At 41.9% G+C, this 25,371-nt stretch overlaps 2 protein-coding genes and 2 long non-coding RNA genes across 4 annotated transcripts in view; 1 reads left to right on the top strand and 3 right to left on the bottom strand.

Annotated features, from left to right (window-relative positions):
- LOC107157145 overlaps positions 1-25,371 on the bottom strand; it is a 193,880-nt gene that overhangs the window by 102,722 nt on the left and 65,787 nt on the right. The gene's annotated exons all lie outside the window — the stretch shown is intronic.
- Positions 4,356-11,764, bottom strand: LOC125614119. The gene is made up of 2 exons (XR_007344761.1): positions 8,665-11,764; positions 4,356-6,573 (listed from the first exon to the last, which is right to left on the bottom strand). It is a non-coding gene; the product is annotated as an uncharacterized LOC125614119 (long non-coding RNA).
- LOC125614114 lies at positions 18,020-23,148 on the bottom strand. The gene is made up of 3 exons (XR_007344757.1): positions 22,995-23,148; positions 19,934-20,104; positions 18,020-19,293 (listed from the first exon to the last, which is right to left on the bottom strand). It is a non-coding gene; the product is annotated as an uncharacterized LOC125614114 (long non-coding RNA).
- The window catches only part of LOC107157133 (multidrug and toxin extrusion protein 1), a 612,661-nt gene continuing 606,611 nt past the window's right edge, over positions 19,322-25,371 (top strand). Inside the window, exon 1 of the mRNA XM_048796071.1 lies at positions 19,322-19,353. Coding sequence (XP_048652028.1) covers positions 19,342-19,353 — 12 coding nt within the window. The 5' untranslated portion in view covers positions 19,322-19,341. The remainder of the gene's footprint in view (positions 19,354-25,371) is intronic.

The following is a 25,371-nucleotide window of genomic DNA, read 5'->3' as shown; positions in this document are numbered from 1 at the left end:
AACCATCTCATTTATTGATTCTTGATTTTATTTCTTGAACTTTAGGAGTCTTGTTAAGGTAGTAGGGGCCTAATCTGACATGATGAAGATTCGGGCCTACTTTTTCTTCTAATAGGCGAAGGGTCTCTGGTCTAATTCCTAGGTTTTTGATCCACTTTGAGTAGAGTTTTGTGCATGGTGAGAGATAGGGGCTAATTTCATTTTGCTGCATGTGGATTTCCAGTTTTCTCAGCACCATTTGTTGAAGAGGCTATCTTTTCTCCAACACATGTTTTTTGCTCCTTTGTCTACTATGAGGTAACTGTGTTTATGTTGTGTGTTTATCTCTGTATCCTCTATTCTGTACCATTAGTGTACAAGCCTTTTTTGATGCCAATACCATGCCATTATTGTTACTATTGCTATGGTAGTATACATAGTTTAAGGTCTGGTATTGTGAAAGAACCTGCTTTAGTCTTCTTGCTAAGGATTGCTTTGGCTATTCTGTATCCCTCAGTTTTCCAGATGAATTTTATGACAGCTTTTTCTATTTCTATGAGGAATGTCATTGGGATTTTGATTGGAATTGCAATAATCTGTATAGTGCTTTTGGTAGTATGGTCATTTTGACAATATTAATTCTGTGTATCCAAGAACAAGGGAGATCTTTCCATCTTCTAAGATCTTCTTTAATTTCTTTCTTTAGCGTTCTTTAGTTTTTATTGTAGAGATCTTTCACCTCTTTCATTAAGTTGATTCCCAAGTATTTTATTTTATTTTATTTTTTGAAGCTATTACAATGGGATAGTTTGCTCTTTCAGATGATTCATTGGTGATGTACAGAAATGTATTTGATTTATGGGTATTGATTATATACCCTACTAATTTGCTGAATTTATTTATTCTAGAAGTTTTCTGGTGGAATTTTTCTAATTGTCTAATTATAAAATCATGTGAATAGCAAATAGTGATTTAATTTAAATTTTAATTTAATTTTAATTTCTTTCATCTGTCTAATTTCTCTGGCTAGAGTTTCAAGGGCTATGTTAAATAGAAGTGGTGAATGAAGGCATCCCTGTCTTGTTCCAATTTTTAGAGAGAATGCTTTCAATTTTTTTCCATTTGGAATGGTGTTGACCTTAGGCTTATTATAGGCTTATAGTGTCCTGCAGGTTTTCAATATCTCTAATTTAAGGGGGAGAACAATATTAACAGATCCCAATACAAACAATATATAGACTTAATAGCTCCTATTAAGACTTTTATGGTTTTGTCACAATATACAGAAATGGTGATTTCAATTATTAGCTAGAAAATAAACAGTAGGTTTGCAAAATGGTCTACAGTTTCTGATGCTGGGCAGAGAGAGAGAACTGGGGGTGAGGTGTAGGATCAGATGTTAAGGGGGTAGGAGCTGAGGATATAGAGTTATTTATTAGTTATTTTAAAAATTATTAGTTATTTATTAGATCTTAGAGAAATCTAAAGAAGTTGGTTAGGAGCAAAAGAGAGAGAAAGTGATTTGGGGGAGACAAGTAAGTGGGAAGACATTAGAGAGAGTACAAAAACAAATCATAAATGTTAGGAAAAAGAAAAAAATGTAAAAATAAAAAATAAATGAATATACAACCCAACTGTAATACACTATTCGGACATCTCAGTCCTCAGTAACCTAATCCATGAAAAGTAATTGGTTTTGCAAGTGTTTGGGGATGTGAGGGCAGGAGAAGAGAGAAAAAGGAAAGAACAAAAAAAGAGAAAGAAAAGAAAAGAATGAAAGAAAATCTCAGAACTGTTTCTGTTGGAGTTCACTATCTTTCTTGCTTCCCTTCTCATCCACTAGGTGGGGTTGTCTGTTGTTTGCTGGTATCTCCACCCTCAGGGTCGTGAAGGTTACTAGGGTGGGAGGGTTAGTTTTGGTGGTGGAACTCCTGGAGGTGGAGTATAGCACTTGCTGGTCCTCATTGGGAGACTGATGTGGGTGCCTGATCTGACCTCTTTATATCACCTGTGGGCCTCACAATTCCTGGCCTTTACTTTACCCTCTAAACTGTATCACTCACCCCCTCCCTATCTACTTCCCAATCAGGAGCTGATCTTTCCAGAGGTCTTGTGGGCTGTGCTCTGAGGCCTTCACACCTGTCGCACTAGTCACAGAGCTGTTTTATATTGGACATATCTGGACCAGTCTTTGGGAGCTACTGACCAGCCACATAGCTGCAAGCACTGTTCCCAATTAGTGGCTGCAGGGGAGCGTGAGAGTTGGGGACTATAGTTAACTTGATATTGCTTCTACCACCCTGCCAGTGTTCCAAGCTGAGTGTTGCCCTGATTAAATATGGTGAGAAAAGTGTCCCAAGTTGGAGGTGGCCGGTTTCAGAGATGGGGTATCAGGTTGGGCTAGGTGGTAGCATTGAGAGGCATTGAATATGCAGCTCTGGGTGTGCAGTGTTGTGGCTTGAAGCTATCTCCAGACCCTGTCCAGTGTCCCCAAGTGCAGGGAACTATGGCAGCAGTTGCAGTGTCCTAAAATGGAGGCTATTGGGGGAGCCCCACGCTAGTAGATGGGGTCCATGCAGAAGTGGCTGCCAGGGGTCCTGCATGAGAGTGGCGGATGGGGGTCCTGCATGGGAGAGGTGGCCGAATGTATTCTCTGATATGCAGATGCTAATTCACAATAAGTGGTTGGGGGCTCTAGAGAAGAATACCATTACCTTAGGTTAGGTTGAGGAAAGTGAAGGGAGGGGAGGGGAGGGGTTGTGGGGATAGGAAAGATAGTAGAACAAAACTCACATTTTTACTGTATGCATATATGTGGCTGCATGACCAATATGATACTACAACATGAACACTCAGAAAAATGAGAAATTATATCACATCTATGTATGATATATCAAGTACATAAATGCACTCTACTCTCATGTATAACTAATTAAAACAAATAAAAAATTAAAAAACCTTGGAAATCAATATAACCAAAGAAGTGAAAGTCCTCTACAATGTAAACTATAGAACACTAAGAAAAAGTATTGAATAATACCTTAGAAGATGGAAAGACCTCTCATGTTCTTGGACAGAAAGAGTTAATATTGTCAAAATAGCTATACTTCCCAAAGCTTTATACAGATTCAGTGCAGTTTCCATCAAAATTCCAATGATGTTCTTCATACAACTGGAAATATTAGTTATGAAATTCATTTAGAAAAATAAGAAACCAGGAATAGCCAAAGCAATCCTTAGTGAGAACAGCACAGCAGGAAGCATCACAATACAGGACCTCAAATTATGCTACTTCAATAATATAAACAAAATTGAAAGTTTGTTATCTGGGTGGATAATAAAAAAGACTCAGATTACTAAAATCAAAAATTAAAATATTAATTTTAATGTAAATATTAATGTAAAACTGTCAGTTTTACATCAATCATAAAATGTAATCAGGCTCAATGGTGCACACCTGTAGTCATGGTTACTCCAGAATCAAAGGCAGGAAGATCAGTTGAGCCAGGAGTTCAAGGTCAGTGTATTTAATATCACTGAACTGCACCCTTAGAAATGGTAATGCTGGTTAAATTTTCAAATAAGAAAATTTTGGTAAGTAAAAGTCTTGGAACATAGAATTGATCCTGAAAGCTCTGCAGTTTTAGAGTTGACCTGAGTGTTTGGTTTTAGCATAAGTCCATTCTTCGTATTCTTAAAAGCTTTGCACCTTGCAATAGTGTCCCCTTGTCATCATGTTCAAAGAGCCACACATCTTCTGAGCTCTGTATTTTGTGGTTGAATTGTGAGGTTTTAGAAACACAGGTGTTATCACTTTCCTTCTTTTGAGAGCCTGTTCCCTATTGTCCATGTGCAGTCAGCTTGATGGGAGCCTGGAGAAGCCAGCAGACATGGAAATGTTGTAATGAGAGAGGCTTATGTATATGAAATCATATCATCTGCAGACAGGGGTAATTAGACCTAGTTCTAACTAGTCTTATGTGACAGGAGAATGCATTTTGATTCATTATACACAAATGAAGCACAGCACTGCATTTCTCTGGTTGTCCACGAAGTAGAATCTCACCATTTGTGCAGTACACCATTCGTGCACTTGTACATGTACCTAGGATAGTGATATCCATCTCATTCCACTATCTTTCCTACCCCATGACCCCTCCCATCCCCTCACTGTCCTCTGCCCAATCCAAAGTTCCTCAGTTCTTCCCATACCCACCCCCCACCATTATGGGTCAGCATCCACATATCAGAGAAAACATTTACCCTTTGGTTTTGGGGATTGGCTTATGTCGCTTAACATGAAATTCTCCAGCTTCATCCAATTACCTGCAAATGTATGGCCAGTACTTCTAATGGTATATTGAATAAGAGTTTTGTCTTGTTCCTGATCTTATAGAAAATGATTTCACCTCTTCACCTTTCAGCGTGATGTTGTTTTGGGTTTGTGATCCATTGCCTTTATTTGGTTGAGGCACATTTCTCTTATTTCTAATTTTTGAGGGTTTTTCATTAGAAAGGGAAGTAGAATTTTACCGAATGGTTATTCTCTAATGATTTAAATGGGAAATGTGATTTTTAGTTTTGTTGCCTTTAATTTTTTTCAGTGGACACAACATCTCTATTTTATTTTTATATGGTGCTGAGGATCAACCCAGTGCCTCACGCTTACCAGGCGAGTGCGCTACCACTTGAGCCACATCCCCAGCCCCATGTTAAGAGTTTTTAATTCGCTCTGAATACTAGACTCTGAGCAATATGGTTTGCAGGTTGTCTCCTCACATTCTTGTCTGTTTCACTTAGATTATCTAATTTTGTGCCCACCTTTCACAGTTTCTTCTTATAATCCTTTCTATTTGTTTTTATTTAATTGATTTTATTTTTTTAAATACACGACCATTGCGGGTGCCCAGAGGTCTCCAGGCCACCAAAACCTCGGGCTACCTCCGCGGTAACTGGGGCTGATGAGCGGAGACCTCTTGTCCAATCAGCGACCACCTGCCTGCTGCTCCCTGTGATGTCGCCTCTGCCATCCCACGGGTTCCTGGAGGTTTTTTTCCCTGGCAGCTGCAACCACTTGCTGCAGCCATAGACAATACCGCTACCCCGGAACCACGTGACTGCAAACACCCACTGCTGACCCCAGGAGATCGCCTGGTGACGCGGTCCCTACAGCTGCGCCACCGCCATAGTCACTGCTGCCTCTGCTGGCGAGCTGCCTGCTGCAGGGGAGACTCCAGGATTGGTACCCCGTGGCTGCACCCATTTTAAGACACCAGGCAGGACCTGGGGTAGGGGTTCCCGCATGTTTACCACCACAAGAGCCTCAGGTGTCTATTTTGTCGATATCCCTGAGGCACAGGTGGTTTCAGAGGTGGATGACACTAGCACATTATGTGTATTCCAGGCTCCCTCCCTGAGGAGCCTGGTGGAGACTCTGGAGACAGCCTTAGTCTCTGACAGCCTCTCTTTCGGGTCTACCATTTCCAGTTTCTCCACCCAACAGGAGACAGGCGCAGTGTTGGGAAGGTAAGCCCACCCAGGGTGACAGGGTCGTGTATAGCTCTGAGTCCTGGAACTGGCCCTGTGGCTCTCAGCCTCAGCCTGCTCCTCTGAACTGTGGGGTGCCAAGAACACTGACCTCATGGTAGGAAAGGCCAGGCCTCTCATACTGCTGCCCCCTTCCCTCCTGGGTGGTCTCCTCACTCCCTCACTTGCCTCACTATCCACTTGGTAATGTCCACAGCCAGGTCATGGTCACAGGCCCCGACATGGAGGACCAAGAGCACCAGGTCCCGGCCCTGACAGAAAACCCGGAGCTCATGGAGGAAGAGGCTGAAGGTGAGGAGGACTGAGGTGGGGGTATGAGTATGTAGGAATCGGATGGGGCTTGAGATGCAGAGCTTTCCTTCCAGAAACTGGGGCAGGGCAGGCACAATGAGAAGCGGAGCTGTCACTGTCTGCATGCATTCTGGGGACACTGCCAGGGTTGGGTTTGTGTGTGGAACTGTGTGAAAGGCAGTGGGAAATATTTTTTCGCTTGAAGGTGTAAAGCCGGACATGTGGGACCCCAATAGACCTCCAGGAGCCAAATCCGATGCAGTCACACAAGAGTCTTTTTTGCAAGCTCGAGCCTGGACTCACAACTGTTTCTGACACAGCAGTCCCAAGGAGTGAGTCCCATCCTTTAGTTCAATGAGGATTTATAGGTTTTTGGGGGGTACTCTATGCATCACAACATCACACAGCAAATCATTTCATACCTCAGGAAAATCAAACAACAACTCTTAACATTGATTAGCACATTCACTGAAGGGAATGAGTTGGGTAAGGGTGATTGGTTAGTTCAAGTGGTGGATACATTTGAACTGATTGGTTTAGGCCACGATGGGTGTATGCGCTAAACTTGCAGGGTTACCTAATCATGTTCTCAATCACCGAAACGACTGGGAGGGTCACCTGGCATTTCAGATATTTTCCCTTTCTCACTCTGGTTGGTTGTTGCTATGGTTCAACATCATGTCTTTGGGTCTTGCATTGCTGAGTCAAGGCTACCTGGTCACTGCAGTTAGGGGTATCTGGTTCCACGGGCCATTCCTGGAATTTAAGAACGCAGGGTCATCCCCTCTTGGACAGACCTTGCTCTGAAATAGAGGCTGGTTTTTTCAAAAATGGAGTCACATCAGTTTCTCAGAAGGAACATGGACAGTTTCTTGACCTTTACTCCTCTTGTAGCTGCAGGGCCACCTCTGGTGCTTGGGGACGCTCCAGCTCAAATTCCACCACCTCCACCACCTGAGAGTGAGCTGGAGCTGGAAAGGCCTGCAATGGCAGATCCTGACCAAGAATCCCTGCTGGACCCTCAGGCAGCGCCTCTTACTGAGAACAAACCAGAGCCTCCATTCCTTGCCCCTAATATTCTTTTTTTCCTTGTGTTTATTTTAATTTTGTATATTTTATGTATAGTTTGCTTGCTTTAAAATTAAACATTATACTTGTTTGTGAAAAGATCCAGGTTATTGGCATTGAGTGCATTCTCTAAACTGTTCACTAGTCACCACTATGTCATTCCAGAACTTTTCCACTGGACAGGTCTAGCTGTGCCTTCAAAGAATGGCATTTGCTAGCAGAAATCATGCGACCTGTAGCACACCTCAGTATTTCACGGTAGTTATGGTACACATGTGACCCTTAGTTTGGATTCATCTCACTGTACTTCTCCCACCCAACCTCTCTGAGCAAGAAGCTAGTCATTATCCTCTGCAGCTCACAGGCTTTGGGCTTCTGGGCTAAAAGAAGTACTTGAAAGTCTTATTGGTCTTTAAAAAAAAATTCTAACATGGACCATTTAAGGTGATGACAGTTGAGGCGAGTGAGGGGGAGAAACCAAAGCTTTCTTGAGATGGTCACAAGAGAGAAAAGATCAGGATTACATCCTCTACTGTCAGAAAAGAAAAAACTCAAAATACTAGTAGCTTATGATAGACAAATTTATTTTTCTCTCCTATAACAGTCTGGAGCCATTCCCCAGAGCAATCCTGGATTTTGACCCTCTTCCAATCAAAAAGGTAAAATCAAGGCTGGAAGCAGTGGCATTGCCTGTAATCCCAGGGCCTTGGGAGGCTGAGACAGGAGGATTGCAAGTTCAAAGCCATCCTTCGCAAAGGTGAGGTGCTAAGCAACTCAGTGAGACCCTGCCTCTAAATAAAATACAAAAATAGGGCTGGGGTGTGGCTCAGTGGTCAAGTGCCCCTGAGTTCAATCCTTGGTATCCCCTGAATAAGACCTTCTCATTGTATTGGCACCAAGAACAAGGACCAAACTTTCAGTATCATGATGACCAATGATGCTGAGCTTCTTTTCATGTGCTATTGGCTATTTCTATACATTCTTTGGAGAAATGACTGCTTAAATCATTTGCCTATTTTCTTTTTTTTAACATTTTTTATATTTTAGTTGTCAGTGGACCTTTATTTGTGCCTCACACATGCTAGGCAATGCTCTGCCACTGAGCCACTGCCCAGCCCCAGGCCTGTTTTCTAATTGAAATTTTTTCTTGTTTGTTTTTGTGTTATAGAAGATCTTTAAGTCTTCTAAGATAAAAACATTTATAAAATTAGGCACTGAAAATATTTTTTCTCATTCTATGGTTTGTTTTTTCATTTTCTTCAAGGGAGACCCCAGAGAGAGAAGAAGGGGCCACAGGGAAAATGAACCCATGCCAGGGCACATCCCCAGTGACCCACTTCTTCCAGCCATGTTCTACCTGGCTCCAGTTACCCCCTGGTCAGTCCGTTCAAACTAGGATTGACCAGTCAGTTTTCAGCTCTCACAATCCAGTCACTACAACTCTGAGAATTCCTGAATTAACTCAGAAGATTTTGGGGGGGACACCTTATATCCAAACCATAACAGTGATATTTCTATTTTCTTTATTCCTTCTTTATTTATTAATTGGAATTCTTCTGAAAGGGAGAGTTATAACTTCATTATGTTATTTTGTTATATCACCATAGACTCAAGGGCATTTATTTTACTCTCTGGGTTACAAACCAATTCTATCATTGTTTCATTGCTTTAATTGTTCCAAACTCTTTCAGTTTGAGTTCTAGCCTTTAAACATACCCTTTTTAATATATATATATAACTTCCTTACTTTGGGAATACCAAAATCAGTTTGTATTTTACCTGATTCAGATCCAAGGACGCAGGGTGTGGGTACCAGGTGTACTCATCGCTGCTGGAGCATCTCTCCCGTCAGTTGTCAGTGATAAGAAATATATCTGTGTTTACCCCCTGTGTATGTACACACACACACACACACACACATCTGGATGTATAACTGTTTTAAGCACCATAGGGTTCATTCTAGTCTTCCCTCTTTCCTTACTGGTAGCTTCCCTCTATAACAGTGACAAGTCTGGCTCTGACTCTCTACAGTCAATTTGCTCAACTCTGGGACACATCTAAAACAGTTTTGAAATTCCTGACCTATGACCCTGTGAGAAACAAATTTACTAACAGAGTACTGCTTTAATATAGTTCTTTTTGCAAACATTAGCAATTTTTTGTTTTCCAATTTAATTAGGTCAGTTACTTACATATTCATTCCATTCACCTTGATTATGTGATTCATTTGAAATATAACTATGCTTGTTTGTCACCATCTAAATGGTATTTTGCATTGCCCCACAGCCTGACCAGCACTTTAAAATTTGCATTTATGAAGTTTGATCTTTGTCATGCACAGTTCTGTGGGTTTTGATAAATGTGTATTCGTCTGCTCAGATGTTATAGTACAATACCACACACACTGGGTAGGTTAAATAACAGAAATTTATTTTGTCACAACCCCAGGGTCCAGAAGTCCAATATCAATATGCCATCAGGGTTGGTTTCTGGTGAGGACCCTCATCCTGGTTTAAGGATAACCAGTTGCCTTCTCTCAGTTTCCATGTGTTCAATACACATGGAGAGAGCATTTTGGTGATTCTTCCTCTTCTTATGAGAACACTAGTTCTATAGGATTAGGGTCCCCCCCTCATAACCTCATTTAATGTCAATTACCTTATAGATCCTATCTCCAAATACACTCACACTAGAAGTTGGGGCTTCAACATATGAATTGTGGGGGACACATTTCAGTCCATAGCAAAATTATGGAGTCCTCTCCTCACACTGAAGTGCCATGCAGAAAAGTTCCAGAAACCCCAGAATTCCCTCCTGCTGCCCCTTCATAGTTAACCCCTTTTCCCACTCCCAATTCCTGGTACCTACTTATTTTTTTTTTAATCTCCATGGTTTTGCTTTTTTGAGTATGCCATCCAGATTTAACATTTTGAATACAACATTTTGTGTCCAACTCCCTTTCACACAAAGGAACGCATCTAAGACTCTGCCCTGTGTTCTACTTCTGACGTGACCATCTGAATAGCTCTGGGGATCTGCTCCCAAGGGAAACTGGTGAAAATTATTTTGTGAAGAAATTAGTCACTGAACTTTATCCAAAAACATGCAGCAAATGAAGAAATATTTATTCAAGAAAATTCACTACATATAGTAAGAAAAATTAGAGTTTGTGATATTTGATCCAAAACATGTCCTCCTCCAGAAGAGGGCCCAGAAACTGACCTAACCAACTCCATTTTGTCCCTCTCTGATTCCATTTGCCTCTTCAGTGTTTTTTCTCCTGAGCCTCTTTCTTCTGCAATTGCATTGGATTCTAGAAACCACAGGTCCAATTGGTAAGCATCTTCATGACAAGGAACTGAAACTACACTCAAAGAACAGCAAGACAGACCACTGTAGGGGCAAATGCACTCCTGGACCTTAACTCACGGCTCAACAGCCATTAAAAGAGAGTGTAGGGCTGGGGCTGGGCTCAGTGGTAGTGCACTTGCCTAGCATGTGTGAGGCACTGGGTTCAATTCTCAGCACCACATATAAATAAAGGAATAAAATAAAGGTCCATCGACATATAAAAAAAAGATAGTGTGAGTTTTCTTTTTCTCTCCTACATTAACTTGTAGCTTGTTAGTTATTGAAAGCTTGGTATGTGCCTTACCCATTCCCCACAAACAACCATATCAGCTTCAGAGTCCTGTACATCACTTGGGCCAGGATGTTCTTGCCATGATTCCCCAAGGACAAGCAACATAAAGGATAAAAACTGTTAAAGAGCCATCAAAAGGACAAATTCCCAGGGCCCTTAAGTTGCTACTTGCCATGATTTTTGTTCTCTTCCTTCTGACAACAGCAGTTCATTGTTGTCAGAAGGCAGAGATAAATATTTATCCAGGTTGTGGCATCAATATGAAAAATTGACATTTGGCTCCAGGATGACCAGCTGTTCTTGCTTTCCTCAGAGTTAAAGGGCCCTCTCAGAAAAGAAAACACACCTTAAAGCCAATTAGCATTCCTAAACCTAGCCCCCTTGCAAAATGGCCTTTCACAAGAATAAAAGGAACTCTCTTCCTTTATTCTGGGAGCCAAAATGGTCCATGCTGTGTCTCCCTTCACAAACAGAAGCCCTAATAAAAGCCTTGTCTGTGTGATTATTCACCTGACTTGTTTTCATTTCTAAGGTCACCAAGTCAATATTCCCATGTCCAGCATCAATAGTGAGTCTTGCAAAACATCCCATGACAAGATTGCCCCCTCTAAGAAGGTGAAATCACCTCCTGTTGGGACTGAGGTTGTTCCTCTAAGCAGGAGCAATCATCTCACAGTGGGAACCAAATTGTTTCCCTATCAAATGATGATCTTCCCAGAGCTCCACAGAACCAGCCCTGACATAATGACCAACAGGACCATGGCTTGACCAGATGTCCTACTCTGCCAGCTTTGCAAACTCCCCAGCCATGCAAGCTTGTCTTTTTTTCTACAAAACTTTTAAAGTTTCTGTCAGTCCCTTGAAGAAGGATCTTTGGTCACTGGACCCCTATGTCTGTTCTTCCCAGTATGATGACCACGTTAATTAAAGCTCCTTCCTTGCCCTCCTGCACTGCTCATTTCTTTGCTTGGTATACTGAAATAGGTGATTGGGGCTGATCTGTTGGGACCCCTAGAGCCAGGGCTTTTGCCCCAGGACTCAGTAACACTCCCTCTTTGCAGCTCAGAGAGACAGAAATTTGACCCCAGTAACATTAAGATGTGACATATGATTGGCAGGTCGTTTCTGATAGACAATAAAGAGACTCTTTTTATATAAGATAGTGTTTGTTTTAGTAGTCACATGAAAGCAAAAGCAAAAGTGAAAGGTGGGAGAGAAAGAGAAGAAAACACATCATCTTACCAGAAAAAAACACCAGCACCTGAAGTCAGGGAGCTGGGGAGTCCCAGGGCAGCTTTTCAGGGTCCCGACAGGGAAGTCCCAGGCAGAGCATCCTGTTCATGGAGGAGAGTCCAAAGTCTTATTCCTGGTGGGCTTCCTTAAATACAAGTTAGGACAAAGATCTATTCTAACAGCCTTCATGACCTAGATCCCCTCAAGGACACTTTATCCCCTCAAGGACCAACCAGATCCCTAGAGAGTGATAGTCTTGAGTAAATGATTCTGAGTTCTCATGAGTGAACCAAACCCACCAAGAAGTCAGCATTCTTTAGATGTCCCATCAAGGGTGTGTGAAGGTCACAGCACACATGTGGACAGGGAAGATCTTTAATATTTTCCTAAGCCCTTGAACCCCAGGCTGGCACAACCAAGAACACAGGACTGACTCTCTTTCCCCACACCTCCCAGTCAGAGGGCTGTCTTCTCAGGAAAGCAGAAATTCTGAATTTCTCATCTTGTCTTCAACTACCAGTTTCTGAGGCTAAGTTGTGGCTGAATGCAGTAGGTAGGGACTCCAACCCTCCAACCAGTCCCTACTGGTGAGAGCAAGGCTCTACCTTAGGCACAGCACCACTGAGAGTACTGGGCCTGACTGACCTTGCCTTGGCTCCTGGAGCTGTGCTTCCATGCAGGCAGAGGTGAGGAGACCCAGGGCTGTGTTCTCCTCCACCTGTGATGCCAGATTCGTGGGACCCCAGTAGACCTCCAGGAGCCGAATCCAACACAAGCATACAAGAGTCCTTATTGCAAGCTCCAGCCTGGACTCACAACCATCCCGACACAGTGGTCCCAGGGAGTGAGTCCCAGCCCTTAGTTCAGTGAGGATTTGTAGGTTTTTGGAGGATACTCTAGGCATCACAACATCACACAGCAAATCATTTCACACCACAGGGAAATCAAACAACTCTTAACATTGATTAGCACATTCACTGGTGGGAACAAGTTGGGTAAGGGTGATTGGTAAGTTTAAGAGGTGGATACATTTGAACTGATTTGCTTAAGCCATGAGGGGTGTATGCTAAACTACATGGTTTCCTAACTTGTTGTCAATCTATGGAACTACTGGGAGAGTCAGCTGGCATTGAGCTTGCAATAAAGACTCTTGTGTGGTTGCATCAGATTCGGCTCCTGGTGGTCTAATGGGGTCCCATGGATCTGGCATTACATCACTCAGTCAGAAACATCCATTGTCTCTGCCCCCAACACAGCTGGAATTCAGAGATTTTGCCCATGGAAAGAAGCAAGCTATAGAAAACAGAGGTCCAAATCTTTCTCCAAAGGATCTACCTTCATTTGCAATGGAGAGAGGTTCAAATATAAATAATGTCAAAAACACTGAAGGTTGTGGTGAAAGTCAGTTGGGAAGAGATTGACAGATTTATTGGAGATATGGTACATTATAGGACTGATACATCGCTGGAAGGGACATCTAAGAGGATCACTCCTGGGCAGAAGAAACCCCAAGTGCTTACCATAAGAGTTATCCCTTTAAATTTGATTGGATCAGCGTATGGAACAATTTATGCCACAGTCCATTGTTGAAAACAACAGAGCAATCAGCCAGCAATTGGTTGAGCTCCATTTCTATAAGTGCTCAGAGAAAGAGAGCCAGAGAGCAATCTTCCAAAACCACTCCCAAGGCAACTATAAGGAAGTCTTTCACCCCCATCCCAAGAATCAGCATCAGTGGCTTCACTCTTCAAGAGCGTGATGGGGAATAGATTTCCCTAAAATAATCCATTCATTCACTAAATAAGTTAAAAAAATGACCAACAATAGTAAGCCCTGCAAGAGGATGGGTGACCAGTACCGAGGGTTACTACAATATATTACACACAATGTCTACTTTCAAAAAAAAAAAAAATCCAAGCCATGCAAAGAAGCAGGAAAGAATAATCCAAACACTGAAGACAACTGGGCAACAGAAATTGTCTCAGAGGACCAGATGTCAAATTTCATAGGTCAGAATTTCAAAGGTTTTATAAATATGTTTAGGGCTGGGGCTGTGGCTCAGTGGTAGAGCGCTCACCTAGCATGTGCGAGGCCCTGGGTTCAATTCTCAGCAGTGCATATATAAATAAATTTTTTTAAAAAGTCCATCAACAACTAAAAAATAAAAATAAATAAATAAATGTTTCAAGAACTAAACAAAACCATGATTAAAAGTGTAAAGGAAAGCGTAGAATTTGGTTCATCACATAAAGACCATTAATAAAGTGTGAAGTTGAAGTTCTCTCAAGAAGCCACATTTATATTAAAGACCCCACTGCCTGATCTCAGTAGGGTAGAACATCTTGATGGTGGAAACATGGGAGCTGCAGGTCTAGAGTCAAAGTTATCTTTAAGTGTCTTAGGCTCTTTAGAAAAAAAGTCTACTTACTTTTGTAAACAACTCATAATATATTGTTAAGCTGAATAGATCTCTACCTTCCACTAACCCTAAACCTATAGATTTTCCCACTTGGCTGTAGCCCACCTACATAATACTCACACCAATATATTTGTTGGATGTATTGATTTCTTTCTTTGTTCAGTGCTTTGGAAGTTCATGTGAGGTCTAGGGGTGTAGCTCAGTGGTAGAGTACTTGCCTGGCATGTACAAAGTCCTGGGTCTGATCCCCAGTACTGTAAAAACAGCTCATGTAACTTCTTCCACTTTAGAGAAGCTTATTCAAAGTAACTTAAATCTGTGTTCCCAGACCTCAGCCACTCACATTTGGCTCAGAGGAAACTATTTCTTATTTTATTTAAATCATAGTTGTTGTTTTACATCAAATAAAGGTAATTTATCAAAGAGAGATAAATCATTAGAAAGAACCAAGTGGAAATTCTGGACTTAAAAAGTATAATAGCTGAGATGAAAAACTCATTAATGGAGTTCAATAGTACAATTGAGCTGCGTGCAGTGGCACATGCCTGTAATCCCAGATGCTTGGGAGTCTGAGGCAGGAGGATCACATGTTCAAAGCCAGCCTCACAGCGAGGTGCTAAGCAACTCAGGGAGACCCTGCCTCTAAATAAAATACAAAATATGGCTGAGTGCCCCTGAGTTCAATCCCTGGTACAGAAAAAAAAAAAAAGAAGAAGAAGAAGAAAAGAAAAACAAAGAAAGAAATAGTACAGTTGAACTGGTGGAAGAATTAGTGCACTTAACTACAGTTTCCCAGCTTGAAAGTATGCAGTCAGTTGCTGAAACATCTTTTCCTTTAAGGAAGAGGAGGAAAGAATGAAGTTCAGGGAGGGAGAAACTTGGTGAAAAGTAGGGATAAAAATAACAGGATGGTGTAGAATTAAGAATTAGGTGAGATATTGTTGTAGGGACAAACAAGTCAAGGCACCAAAGACAGCAGGAAACAGTTTTATTTGGCTGCAGCCAGGTTCAGAGGGCACAGCTTTTGCTGTAATCAATCAATCCCCTGAACCCCGAGTTCAGGGAGTTTCAGAGTTTATACCCAGCATGTAAGGGGAGGGGCTCAGAAGTTCACAGTCTGCAGAAGTTCACATAATAGGAGCTTTTTTCCCCCATTGTTCTGGGCATGTTAACCCTTCAAGGACAACACCTGAGAAGGGGAGATCTTCTTCTCACCTTTCTTTCCTCCCCCTGCCAGCTGTTACCATGGAGCCCAATTGTAACTTATCTTAAAAATGTAGACATGTCTGTGAAGCCCAGCTCAAGGCCAGAGGCTTTGTTTGCACATTTCTACAAAGTACTATACTGGATATATTTGTGAAAAACTAGTAAGGGGGTGTTCAGCACCTGGAGTGCTGGTATCTTCCCCGCCAGTGGCCAAGTAAAACAGGGTGATACAAAAATAGGAAGTTTATCTACATTGGACTCTTTTGCAGAGACTCTTTTGTTGACAGTCCTAAAATCAGCCATGATGAAGAGGGCTTTTCTATGGAGAAAGGAGGTGCCACTTCAATATAAAGATAAGTTTCTCCTAAATCATTTTGTTTTCTTCATTCATTTTATTATTAATTCTTTCCCAGATGATGCTAAAGCCTTTAAGGAAAATTTGTTCTATCCCTTAAAGTGTTACAGGAGTCTTCATAATTTGCTTGTTTGGGTTATAGTCGACTTCTGAGAGCAAATACGAATCTGTAATAGTGTCTTTTCTCTTTAGGAGATTAGGGCTTTGATCAGAGCAAAACTTTAAAACAGAATGTCTAAGTGTCCAGCATCTGTTTTCTTTTCATAAGGTTTACAACATCATTTAGAAGGAAAGTAACTGGCAGAGGATTGGATTGGAGGTGATCGCCTCGGAGAATGTTGGCAGCTGAGCACTTTTGGAGACCCTGGGCTCTTGCTTAAATAACAAATACTCTGAGGGGTGCCCAGGCCAGAGGTAAGTGAGTGTTTTCCAAGTCCTGTTTCTGACATAGTGATGTGAAGTACTAAATTGGTGTAAAATCTAAACAACACGTAAACTTCATAAAATGGCTTCCCAGCTGGATGGATTGGCACGCGTTTGTAATCCCAGTGACTCAGGAGGCTGAGGCAGGAGAACTGCTGCCGCAGTCTGGCTGGGCACAATTCAGGAGCCACTTGTCAAAAGAAACGAACTTTATTTTTAGAACACACACACCAAACCACACAGCTCCTCAGGAAAAACCTTCAGAGCCCAACTGCCACCACCTGCTTCCCATAAGCCTCTCCACCTCCCCCACTCCTCCTGCTCTTGAGGCTGATTGGCTGGGTCACGTGGACAGAGCCAAAAAAAGTCCCCCAATGAGCAGCTCCATGGTCTGAAAGGGTGGGGAAACAGCCCAATGAGCATCAACGCAGAGGAGCCAATCAGTTGGCAGCTAGAAGTTTGCTGGGGCCGCTGTGAGCCAATCATCAGCTAGCAGCTGGAAGTTTGCTGGCAGCTGGAAGTTTGCTGGGGCCCCTTTCAGCTGTGGCTCTCAACAAACTGCAAGTTCAAACCCAGCCTCAGCAACTTAGTGAGGCCCTAAGGGACTCATAAAGACCCTGTCTATAATAAAATATAAAACTGGGCTAGGGATGTGGCTTGGTGGTTAAGCACCTCTGGGTTCAATTCCTGGTACCAAAGAAAAAGAAAACAGGCTTCCCAATTGTGGAGTCTATTCTCTTCCACTCCTGCCCTCCTGCATAGCTCTTGTATGATTTCTAGCCTGTGATACCACTGCTGTTCCTGGAGCAGATATATTCAGGGTTGCATTTAACAGTCTCTTTGGTAGCTTTCTAGAACAACAGGCCAGGCTAATAAGGAGTATCATCCAGCCCTGAGAAAAGATCGATGTCCTTTGAGGGATCCCACAGAAGATGACTGTTGCTATGATCTGTATCAGGGTGGCTGAGAAGTGAAAGGGAAATTGTGGTGCAGGCTGAAGTTCTCTTATTTGAAATGCTTGGACCACAAAGTGTTTCAGATTTCAGAGTTTTTTCAGATTTTGGAATATTTGCATAGACTTTACTGGTTAAGTATCAGTAAAGTATCCAATATGCTCCAAAATTTGATTTTTTTTTTTTGTGATGCTGGGTTGGAAGGCATCACAAAAATGCATTCTAGGCTCTACCAATGAACTATATCCCCCAGTTCTTTGAAACTTTTTTTTAAATGTTCCTTGTGATTTTTCTCAACCATGTTCAAGTTTTCTGAATGCATAAATTATTAGATTTGTACTTAAGTACTTCAGTTTTAGAGGTGCTATTGTAAATGGTATGTTTTTTTTTATTTTAAATCCTGATTATTCCTATGTTGCTGATATATGGGACATGAGTTGCCTTTTGTCTATTGGCCATATACTTTACTTCTTCTATCTCCAACTTTCTTTGTCTGTTTTCTGTTTGTATAGCTGAATTGCTGAGACTGAGTAATTTGTAAATAGAGTAACTTATTTTTATAGTGTTGGTGTCTAGGAAGTCCAAGGTCTAGGAACTACCTCTGATGAGTGCCTTCTTTCTAATGGGGACAGTGCAGAGTCCCAGAGCAGTGCTGGGCATCACACGGTGAGACCTTGGAAACTTTTTTGGGTGTCATGTTGTTACACAAGAAGCTTCAGATTTGGGAGTATTTGGGTTCATATTTCCAGTTAGGGAAGCTCCAACCAGTATGGGAAATTTATTGTTATAAATGTTGAATTTACATTTGCAGTGATTACTTTTCTCAACTCTTTGGAACTTGTGTAAGCCATATATGTGTGTGTGTTCATACATACATATAGACATAGGTATATGTATATATGTGAAATATGTGTGTGTGTGCGTGTGTGTGTGTGTATATATATATATATTTTTTTTTTCTATGTTGCTGGACTTGAGTGATCCTCCTTTCTCAACCTCTAAAGTTCTGGGACTATAGACAGCACCACCATGTCTAGCTTCATTTTGTGTGTGTGTGTGGGGGGGGGGGTTGTGGTACTGGAAACTGAACCCAAGGATGCTCTACACTGAGTTACAACCCAAGCTCTTTTTATTATTGAGACATAATAACCTGCTTCAGCCTCCTAAGTTGTTGGGATTACAGGCATGCATCACCACACCTGGCCATCTGTTGTTTGTTTTTTACAGTCATTATCAGACAAAGAAAGTACAGAATAAGACATGATCTTGGTGAATGTTAGCATTTGTATACCAATGGACACAGAAAAAGAAGGGTCGCCTATGGAGAATGAACTGTCATTCTATCCTGAGATGCCCCTGAAGTTCTCAGTAGAAGTCTGAGGGTCAAATTGAAGCCTTTGTCTTTCTCCTACTGTGAATAACTACCTTTGCCTTGAGCTTTGGTAGATTTACTGGATAATAAGTAATATATCTCATTGGATCCTCCTAGCAACCTTATAGGACAAGATGGGGAGCTGAGACTTGCTCACTCCCCTCCATTGTATTCTTCCCACTCCTGAGCTCTGGCCTCTGCTAGGAGCAAAGGTTGGGGCCTACAAAGGATGTGGGGCTCCTGCTTGTCTCCCACAGGTATTATGGAGGGACCGAGTTTATTGATGAACTAGAAACACTCTGTCAGAAGCGGGCTCTGCAGGCCTATCACCTGGATCCACAGTGCTAGGGGATCAACATCCAGCCCTACTCAGGTGATGAACACATCTAGATTGTCCCATGCAGCCCCTCCAGGCCAGGCCCCCAGGCTGATGTTTACAAAAGGAGTCCTAAATAAGAAATGAGCCAAAGAGACGGTGTGTGCATCCTTCTCCACTGCCTTGGGCTCCCACCTCTGCACTCCCAGGAACTTCCCCTTCTCTTACTCTCAAGGAGACTGGTGCAGGGTTACCTCTTGGGGATCAGGGAGGTCATATTGGAGGCCAGGTGTGTTCTCAGACACTCCTGGATAATCATCTAGTAGCCAAGCTCCTGGATGTGCCTCAGGAAGAAATAATCACGTCTTTTCTGGCCTCCTGTTTCGGGTTCCCCTGCAAACTTTGCAGTGTACATGGCCCTGGTTGAGCCCCATGGGTGCATCATGGGTCTGGACCTGCCTGATGGGGGTCACCTGACCCATGGGTTCCTGAAAGATAAGGAGAAAGTCTCTGTTACATCCATCTTCTTTGAATCTATGCCCTATAAGGTAAGAGATGATTTGTCTCTCCATTCCCTTTCATTGGAAAACTTCCAGTACCTGAAACAGTGAGTGATATCCTGTTTTGTCCTTTTTTTAAAAAAAAAATATTTTTATTAGTTGTTAATGGACCTTTATTTTATTTACTTATTTATATGTGGTGCTGAGCATTGAACCCAGTGCCTCTCACATGCTAGATAAGTGCTTTACCACTGAGCCACAACCCCAGCCCATGCTTTGTCCTTCTTAGGAGGTAAGTCATCATCTGATAATCCAGTGTATCTATGCTACAAATGTTATCCACCTGAAGTCACTTAGTAGCCATCTCAGCTGTGAGATCTGCTGCCCCGATACTGCAGTGCACCTACAGAGTTTAGTAGCACCCAATGTTTCAGGTATCACTGGGGGTCGTGGCACATCTCTCTTGTGGAGAAGGATGGACTGCACAAAGTAGGGGGGTTTAAAAGCGGCAGCACTGTTTTCCCTCTGTTCAGCATTCTCATTTGCTTAAGAGAATGCTTTGAAATGATTTCTGTAAAAGTAAACCCCCCAGGCTCCCAATTAGTTGTCAAGGATCTGCCTTTCTTACCAGCTTTGCACATCATGGAGGCCAAGAATTTAGAGATGATGGAGCCTCTTCCTCATCTTGCACTGTTTGCTATAAGGAAAGTAGGAGATCACGCCGAGGATGCTTTTGGCATGAGAGGTCTTCCATTCATACACCATAATCAGGAGCTCCATGATGGAGGTGTTCACATCCCTGCAACCCAGGAACAGAAAATCCCACTGAGGGGTATGAGACTAAAGATTTCCCTCCTGACCTGGGGGTGTAGCTCACTAGTAGAGCATGCTTAACATGCTTGAGGCCCTGGGTTCCATCCCCTACACCAAAATAATAACATTATTATTTTCATGTCCAAGACTTAAGGAGCAAGATGCAGAAACCAGTGATGTCTTCTCTTCTCGTGTCTCCATGAGCCCTCCCCACATTTCCTCCCAACTGATGACTTTAGTTTCTTTTTCACTGAGACCAGTGTTGTTCAGCAGGAAAGAGGCAATGAGGATTACAGTCAATTTTGGAGTATTTCAGGCATGCAAAGTTCCTCTCTGATTAATGGCTTAGCACAGGCCGAATGCAGGGGCAGATGCACCTGGTGGTAGGATCCCATGGAAGCTGTCTTCTCACAGAGAACTGGTGTCAGAGATAACTCCAAAATTACACGCTACTCCCCACTCACTCCTGGCTCCTGGAGGAGCTTGCTCCAGCAATCCTCCCTCCCTGCTTACACCATCATCTGTCACACTCCCCTGGCTCATACTCATCAGCTTGTAAATATTCAGGTCCTTCTTCCATTAAAAACTACAATTCATAACCACCTTCTCTGAAGCCCCAACACTTTGCTCCCCTTTGTAGTACATCTCAGGAGAGGTCTCTACGCTCACTTTCTCTGACTCATACATTCTTATTCTCTCCCAAACATATTCCAAAGAAACTTTTGTCACCCAAACACTCCCAAAGCTGTTCTCACCAAGGTCGATGGCCTCTAAGTGGTTAAATGCACCAGTCAACACTCAGTCCTATTTCTCAGCCTCTCAGCAGCATCTGCTGCAGCTGCTCACCCCTGTCCCTTCAGACACTTAATCCACACCACTTCCAGGACACCCCTCATTGCTTTGCCTACGCCTTCCTTGTTTCTTCTGCTGGTTTCCCTTTGCCTGACTTCCACCTAAGACTTTCATTTGTCTTTTCCTGTCTCCCCTCATCCCTCGAGCTTCTCATCCAATTTCATGGCTTTGTAAATGTTGATGACACTCACATTCCTACCTCCAACCACGCACCTCTGAACTCGGATCTCAAAGGCCCACAGGTGCTTGATGGTTCCACTGGAATGTGTATCAAGGCATCTCAGGACTTAAGCTACCCTAAGGCACAAATCACCACTGTCGGCTTGGGAACTGACTTCCTTAACCAGACTCCTAAAGTGTAAGTAGTAAAATCAAGAATCAATAAATGGGATGGGATCAAACCAAAAAGCTTCTTCTCAGAAAATGAAACAATCAATGTGAATAGAGAGAAATGGGAGAAAATCTTTACCACACGCATGCACCTCAGATAGAGCACTAATCTGTAGGATATATAAAGAACTCAAAAAACTTAATACCAAAAAAAAAACCCAAATAACCCAATCAATAAATGGGCCAAAGAACTGAACAAACACTTCACAGAAGAAGAAATACAATTGATCAACAAACATATGAAAAAAATGTTCATCTCTAGCTATTAGAGAAATGCAAATCAAAATTTCTCTAAGATTTTATGTCACTCCAGTAAGAGTGGCAATTATCAAGAATACAAGCTACAGTGTTAGCAAGGATGTGGGGGAAAAGGTACACTCATACATCAGTGGTGGGGCTGCAAATTGGTGCAATCACTATGGAAAAGAGTATGGGGATTCCCCAGAAAACTTGGAATGGAGCCACCATTTGACCCAGCTATCTCATTCCACGGTTTATACCCAAAGGACTTAAAATCAGCATTCTATAGTGATGCTGCCATATGAATGTTTATAGCAGCTCAATTAACAACAGCTAAACTTGGAACTAACCTAGAAGCCCTTCAACAGAGATATGGATAAAGAAAATGTGTTATGTAAACACAATGGAATATTACTCAGCCTTAAAGATGAATGAAATTATGGCATTAGCAGGTAAATGCATGGGCTGGAGAATATCATGATTGGCAAAATAGCCAATTCCAAAAAACCAAAGGCAAATTGTTTTCTCTGATTAGTGGATGCTAATTTACAATAAGGGGGCAGGAATAGAGGTACTGTGGATCATGCAGAGGGGAAAGAAGGGAGTGGAGGGGGTTTAAGGGTAGTAAGGATAGTACAATGAAATGCACATTATTACCCTATGTACATATGTGATTACACGACTTGTGTGATTTTACACCATGTACAATCAGAGGAAAGAGAACTTATACTCCATATGTGTGCGCATGTGTGTGTAAATATGCATTCTACTGTCATGTATAACTAATTAGAACAGATAAAAAATTATAGCAAAGATTTTTTTCCTTCCACCAGCCCCCTCCCCAAGTACTTGGGATTGAACCCAGGGCTTCTTACTGGCTAGGCAACTGCTACATGTCCAGGCTGTATAACTCAGCCCTTTATTATTTTTACTATGTTTAATTTTTCAGACAGGATTTGGCTGTGTTGCCCAGGCTGGGCTCAAACTTACAATACTGCCTCAGCTTCTTGACCTGGTGGGATTACAGGCATGCACAACATGCCCTGCTTTCTTCTTGAGTTGAAGGAAAGTGTCTTTGACTTAGGCATCTTGATTCATATTCTACAGGCAGCAGTTTGCCCTTGAATGTGGACAGTGATGTGCACTGGCAAGCTGGGCATTTCCATTCTATGCAAAAGCCCATTGCAAACCCCCAAGTGGGCAAAGGATTAACAAGATTAACAACAAAGTAACCAAAGATAGCTTCAGCATGCAACTGCCTGCTGGCTTTAAATTGGGGTCTTGTTCCTTTTCTCCTTATTACCCATTATGTAACAAAGAAACTACAAGGTCAGTGCTTTAATACAAGAATTTTATAATTATCTCTCAATTTTCTCTGCTTTGACTGGACTTACCTGACTGGTTCTTCTTTAGGGCCCACACTGTGGTTCATCTGGGCTGGACATCCCTCATGGCTCACTCCTATGGCTTATATCCCAAGAATAAAGAGGAGGGAGATTTGGCATCAGTCTATGAAAGATTTCCAGAAATTTTGGAGAATTGAAAGCACATAAAGAAGTCGTATCTGGTGTAACAGATCAAAGGAAACACCATCTTAGTGCCTGCAGGGAGGGGAACCAATGAGAAAAAAAGCCACTTCATTGTGCACCCCTGTGAGCAGTGATAACCTGCAGCCAGCTCAGCATCATTCTTTGCTGCTGCTCATCTCCTTTCCACCAAGCAAAGAGCACTCACTTAACAGACATTTCCTGAGTACCATACTTGTGCCAGGCACACTGCTGGATACCATCAAACAGCAAGAGAAGCAAAAAGCTTGCCACTGTGGTGCTTACAGTCTTTAAGGGTTGGGTTAGGGATATTTACCAAATCATTAGCCCAAGTATAGGTTGAACATTCCTAATTAAAAAATCTGAAACGCAAATTTGCTCCAAAATCAAAAATGTTTTGCCACTGACATAATGCCATGAGTGGAATATTCCACACCTGTGTCTCATCCACAGCCCAGTTGTGCAAGGGCAGTGGAGTAGGTTGCAGGAAAGACAAAGAAAGTGCCCAGAAATGGCATGGGAGACGTGGTTTATGGACAAAAGCTTGCAAGAGATCAGTAACTGCTCCAAGAAGAGTTCAGGGGTGACAGACCAACAGCACCTCTATCCCTCAAGGTGCTTTACCAAGTAGAACCTCCTCTCCCTCACAGCATTTTGTCCAGTGGAAACTGGCTGGATGAGTGACACACACACTTTCTCCACTGAGAGAGAAGTTTTATATGTTAGGCTGCAGAATCAGAGACACCAGCATTAGCTTGCTTTGATTACTTGTATGAGCAGCAGTCCAAGTAGCAACTGTTCTGGAATGTATGCCAGAAATAGCTTTTGACAGATAACAGTAACTTTCCCCAGTTGCCAGTGTTCACAAGACAAAGCCAATTTCCTTCAACATAATCTGTCTACCCAGGCTTGCTTTCATTATTCCCTTAACTTGGCTAGGGTTTGGGGAACAGAGAGAAGATATTCAGTAACATGGTGTTTTACTGTCCCCATTTTATTTAGGAATGATACAAAATGAAAGTTTGCTTTATGCACAAAATTGTTTAAAATGTTAGTGAAGCCCTAAATCACTTAGGGAGACCCTGTCTCAAAACAAAACATAAAAAGGGCTGGGGACGTGGCTCAATGGTAAAGCACACTGGGTATAATCCCTGGTACAAAAATTATTTTAAATGTTTTGTAAAATTATCTTCAGGATATGTGTATAAGGTGTATGTGAAACAAATATATTTCATGTTTATAGTTGGTCCCATACCCAAGATATTTCATTATATGCATGTGAATATTCCAAAATCCAAGAAAAAATCAGAAATCTAAAACACTACTGGTCCCAATCATTTCTTTTTTTTTTTTTTTTTAATTTTATTTTTTTTTTTTCATTTTGCTCCAAAAATACTTTATTTGCAACCTAGGTGTAGTGGTCCATGCCTGTTATACCATTGGCTCAGGAGGTTGAGGCAGGATGATTGCAAGTTCAAAGCCAGCTTCAGCAAAAAAGAGGTGCTAAGCAAGTCACTGAGACCATGTCTCTAAATAAAATACAAAATAGAACTTAGAATCTGGCTCAGTGGTCAAGTGGCTTCAATCCCTAATACCCACCCACACCCCCCCCAAAAAAAAACATTTTATTTGCAAAAATGGGTAAGTGGATGATTTTGGTGGATAGTCCATACTTTGCTGACCCCTATTCTAATTTAACCTCCTAGAAGAATGCTTATAACTTTCAGTTCATTTTATGAATTCAATTATTAATAATCAGCTTTTTTGGTAATCTTAGAAAATTGTGTATTGACAGAAATCCTGCAGACATTGTTTTAAAGAATATCAAAGCCAGCTATTTCAGTCAGAGTGAAGTCACCATCTTTACTGCAGAATTATTATATAGCACTACACAACTGTGAATAGTTTTCAGTATTATCTACTCTCTTTTTTTTTTTTTTGCATTTCTTTTTTTTTTAATTTTTTATTGTTGGCTGTTCAAAACATTACATAATTCTTGATATATCATATTTCACACTTTGATTCAAGTGGGTTATGAGCTCCCATTTTTACCCCAAATACAGATTGCAGAATCACATCAGTTACACATCCATTGATTTACATATTGCCATACTAGTGTCTGTTGTGTTCTGCTGCCTTTCCTATCCTCTACTATCCCCCCTCCCCTCCCCTCCCCTCCCCTCTTCTCTCTCTGCCCCCTCTACTGACATTCATTTGTCCCCCT

The sequence above is a fragment of the Marmota marmota genome, unplaced genomic scaffold, assembly GCF_001458135.2.
Source record: "Marmota marmota marmota unplaced genomic scaffold, marMar, whole genome shotgun sequence".
NCBI classification, from domain to species: domain Eukaryota; kingdom Metazoa; phylum Chordata; class Mammalia; order Rodentia; family Sciuridae; genus Marmota; species Marmota marmota.
Note: the sequence above shows the minus strand (reverse complement) of the source record. Positions and strands in the feature narration are given on the sequence as shown.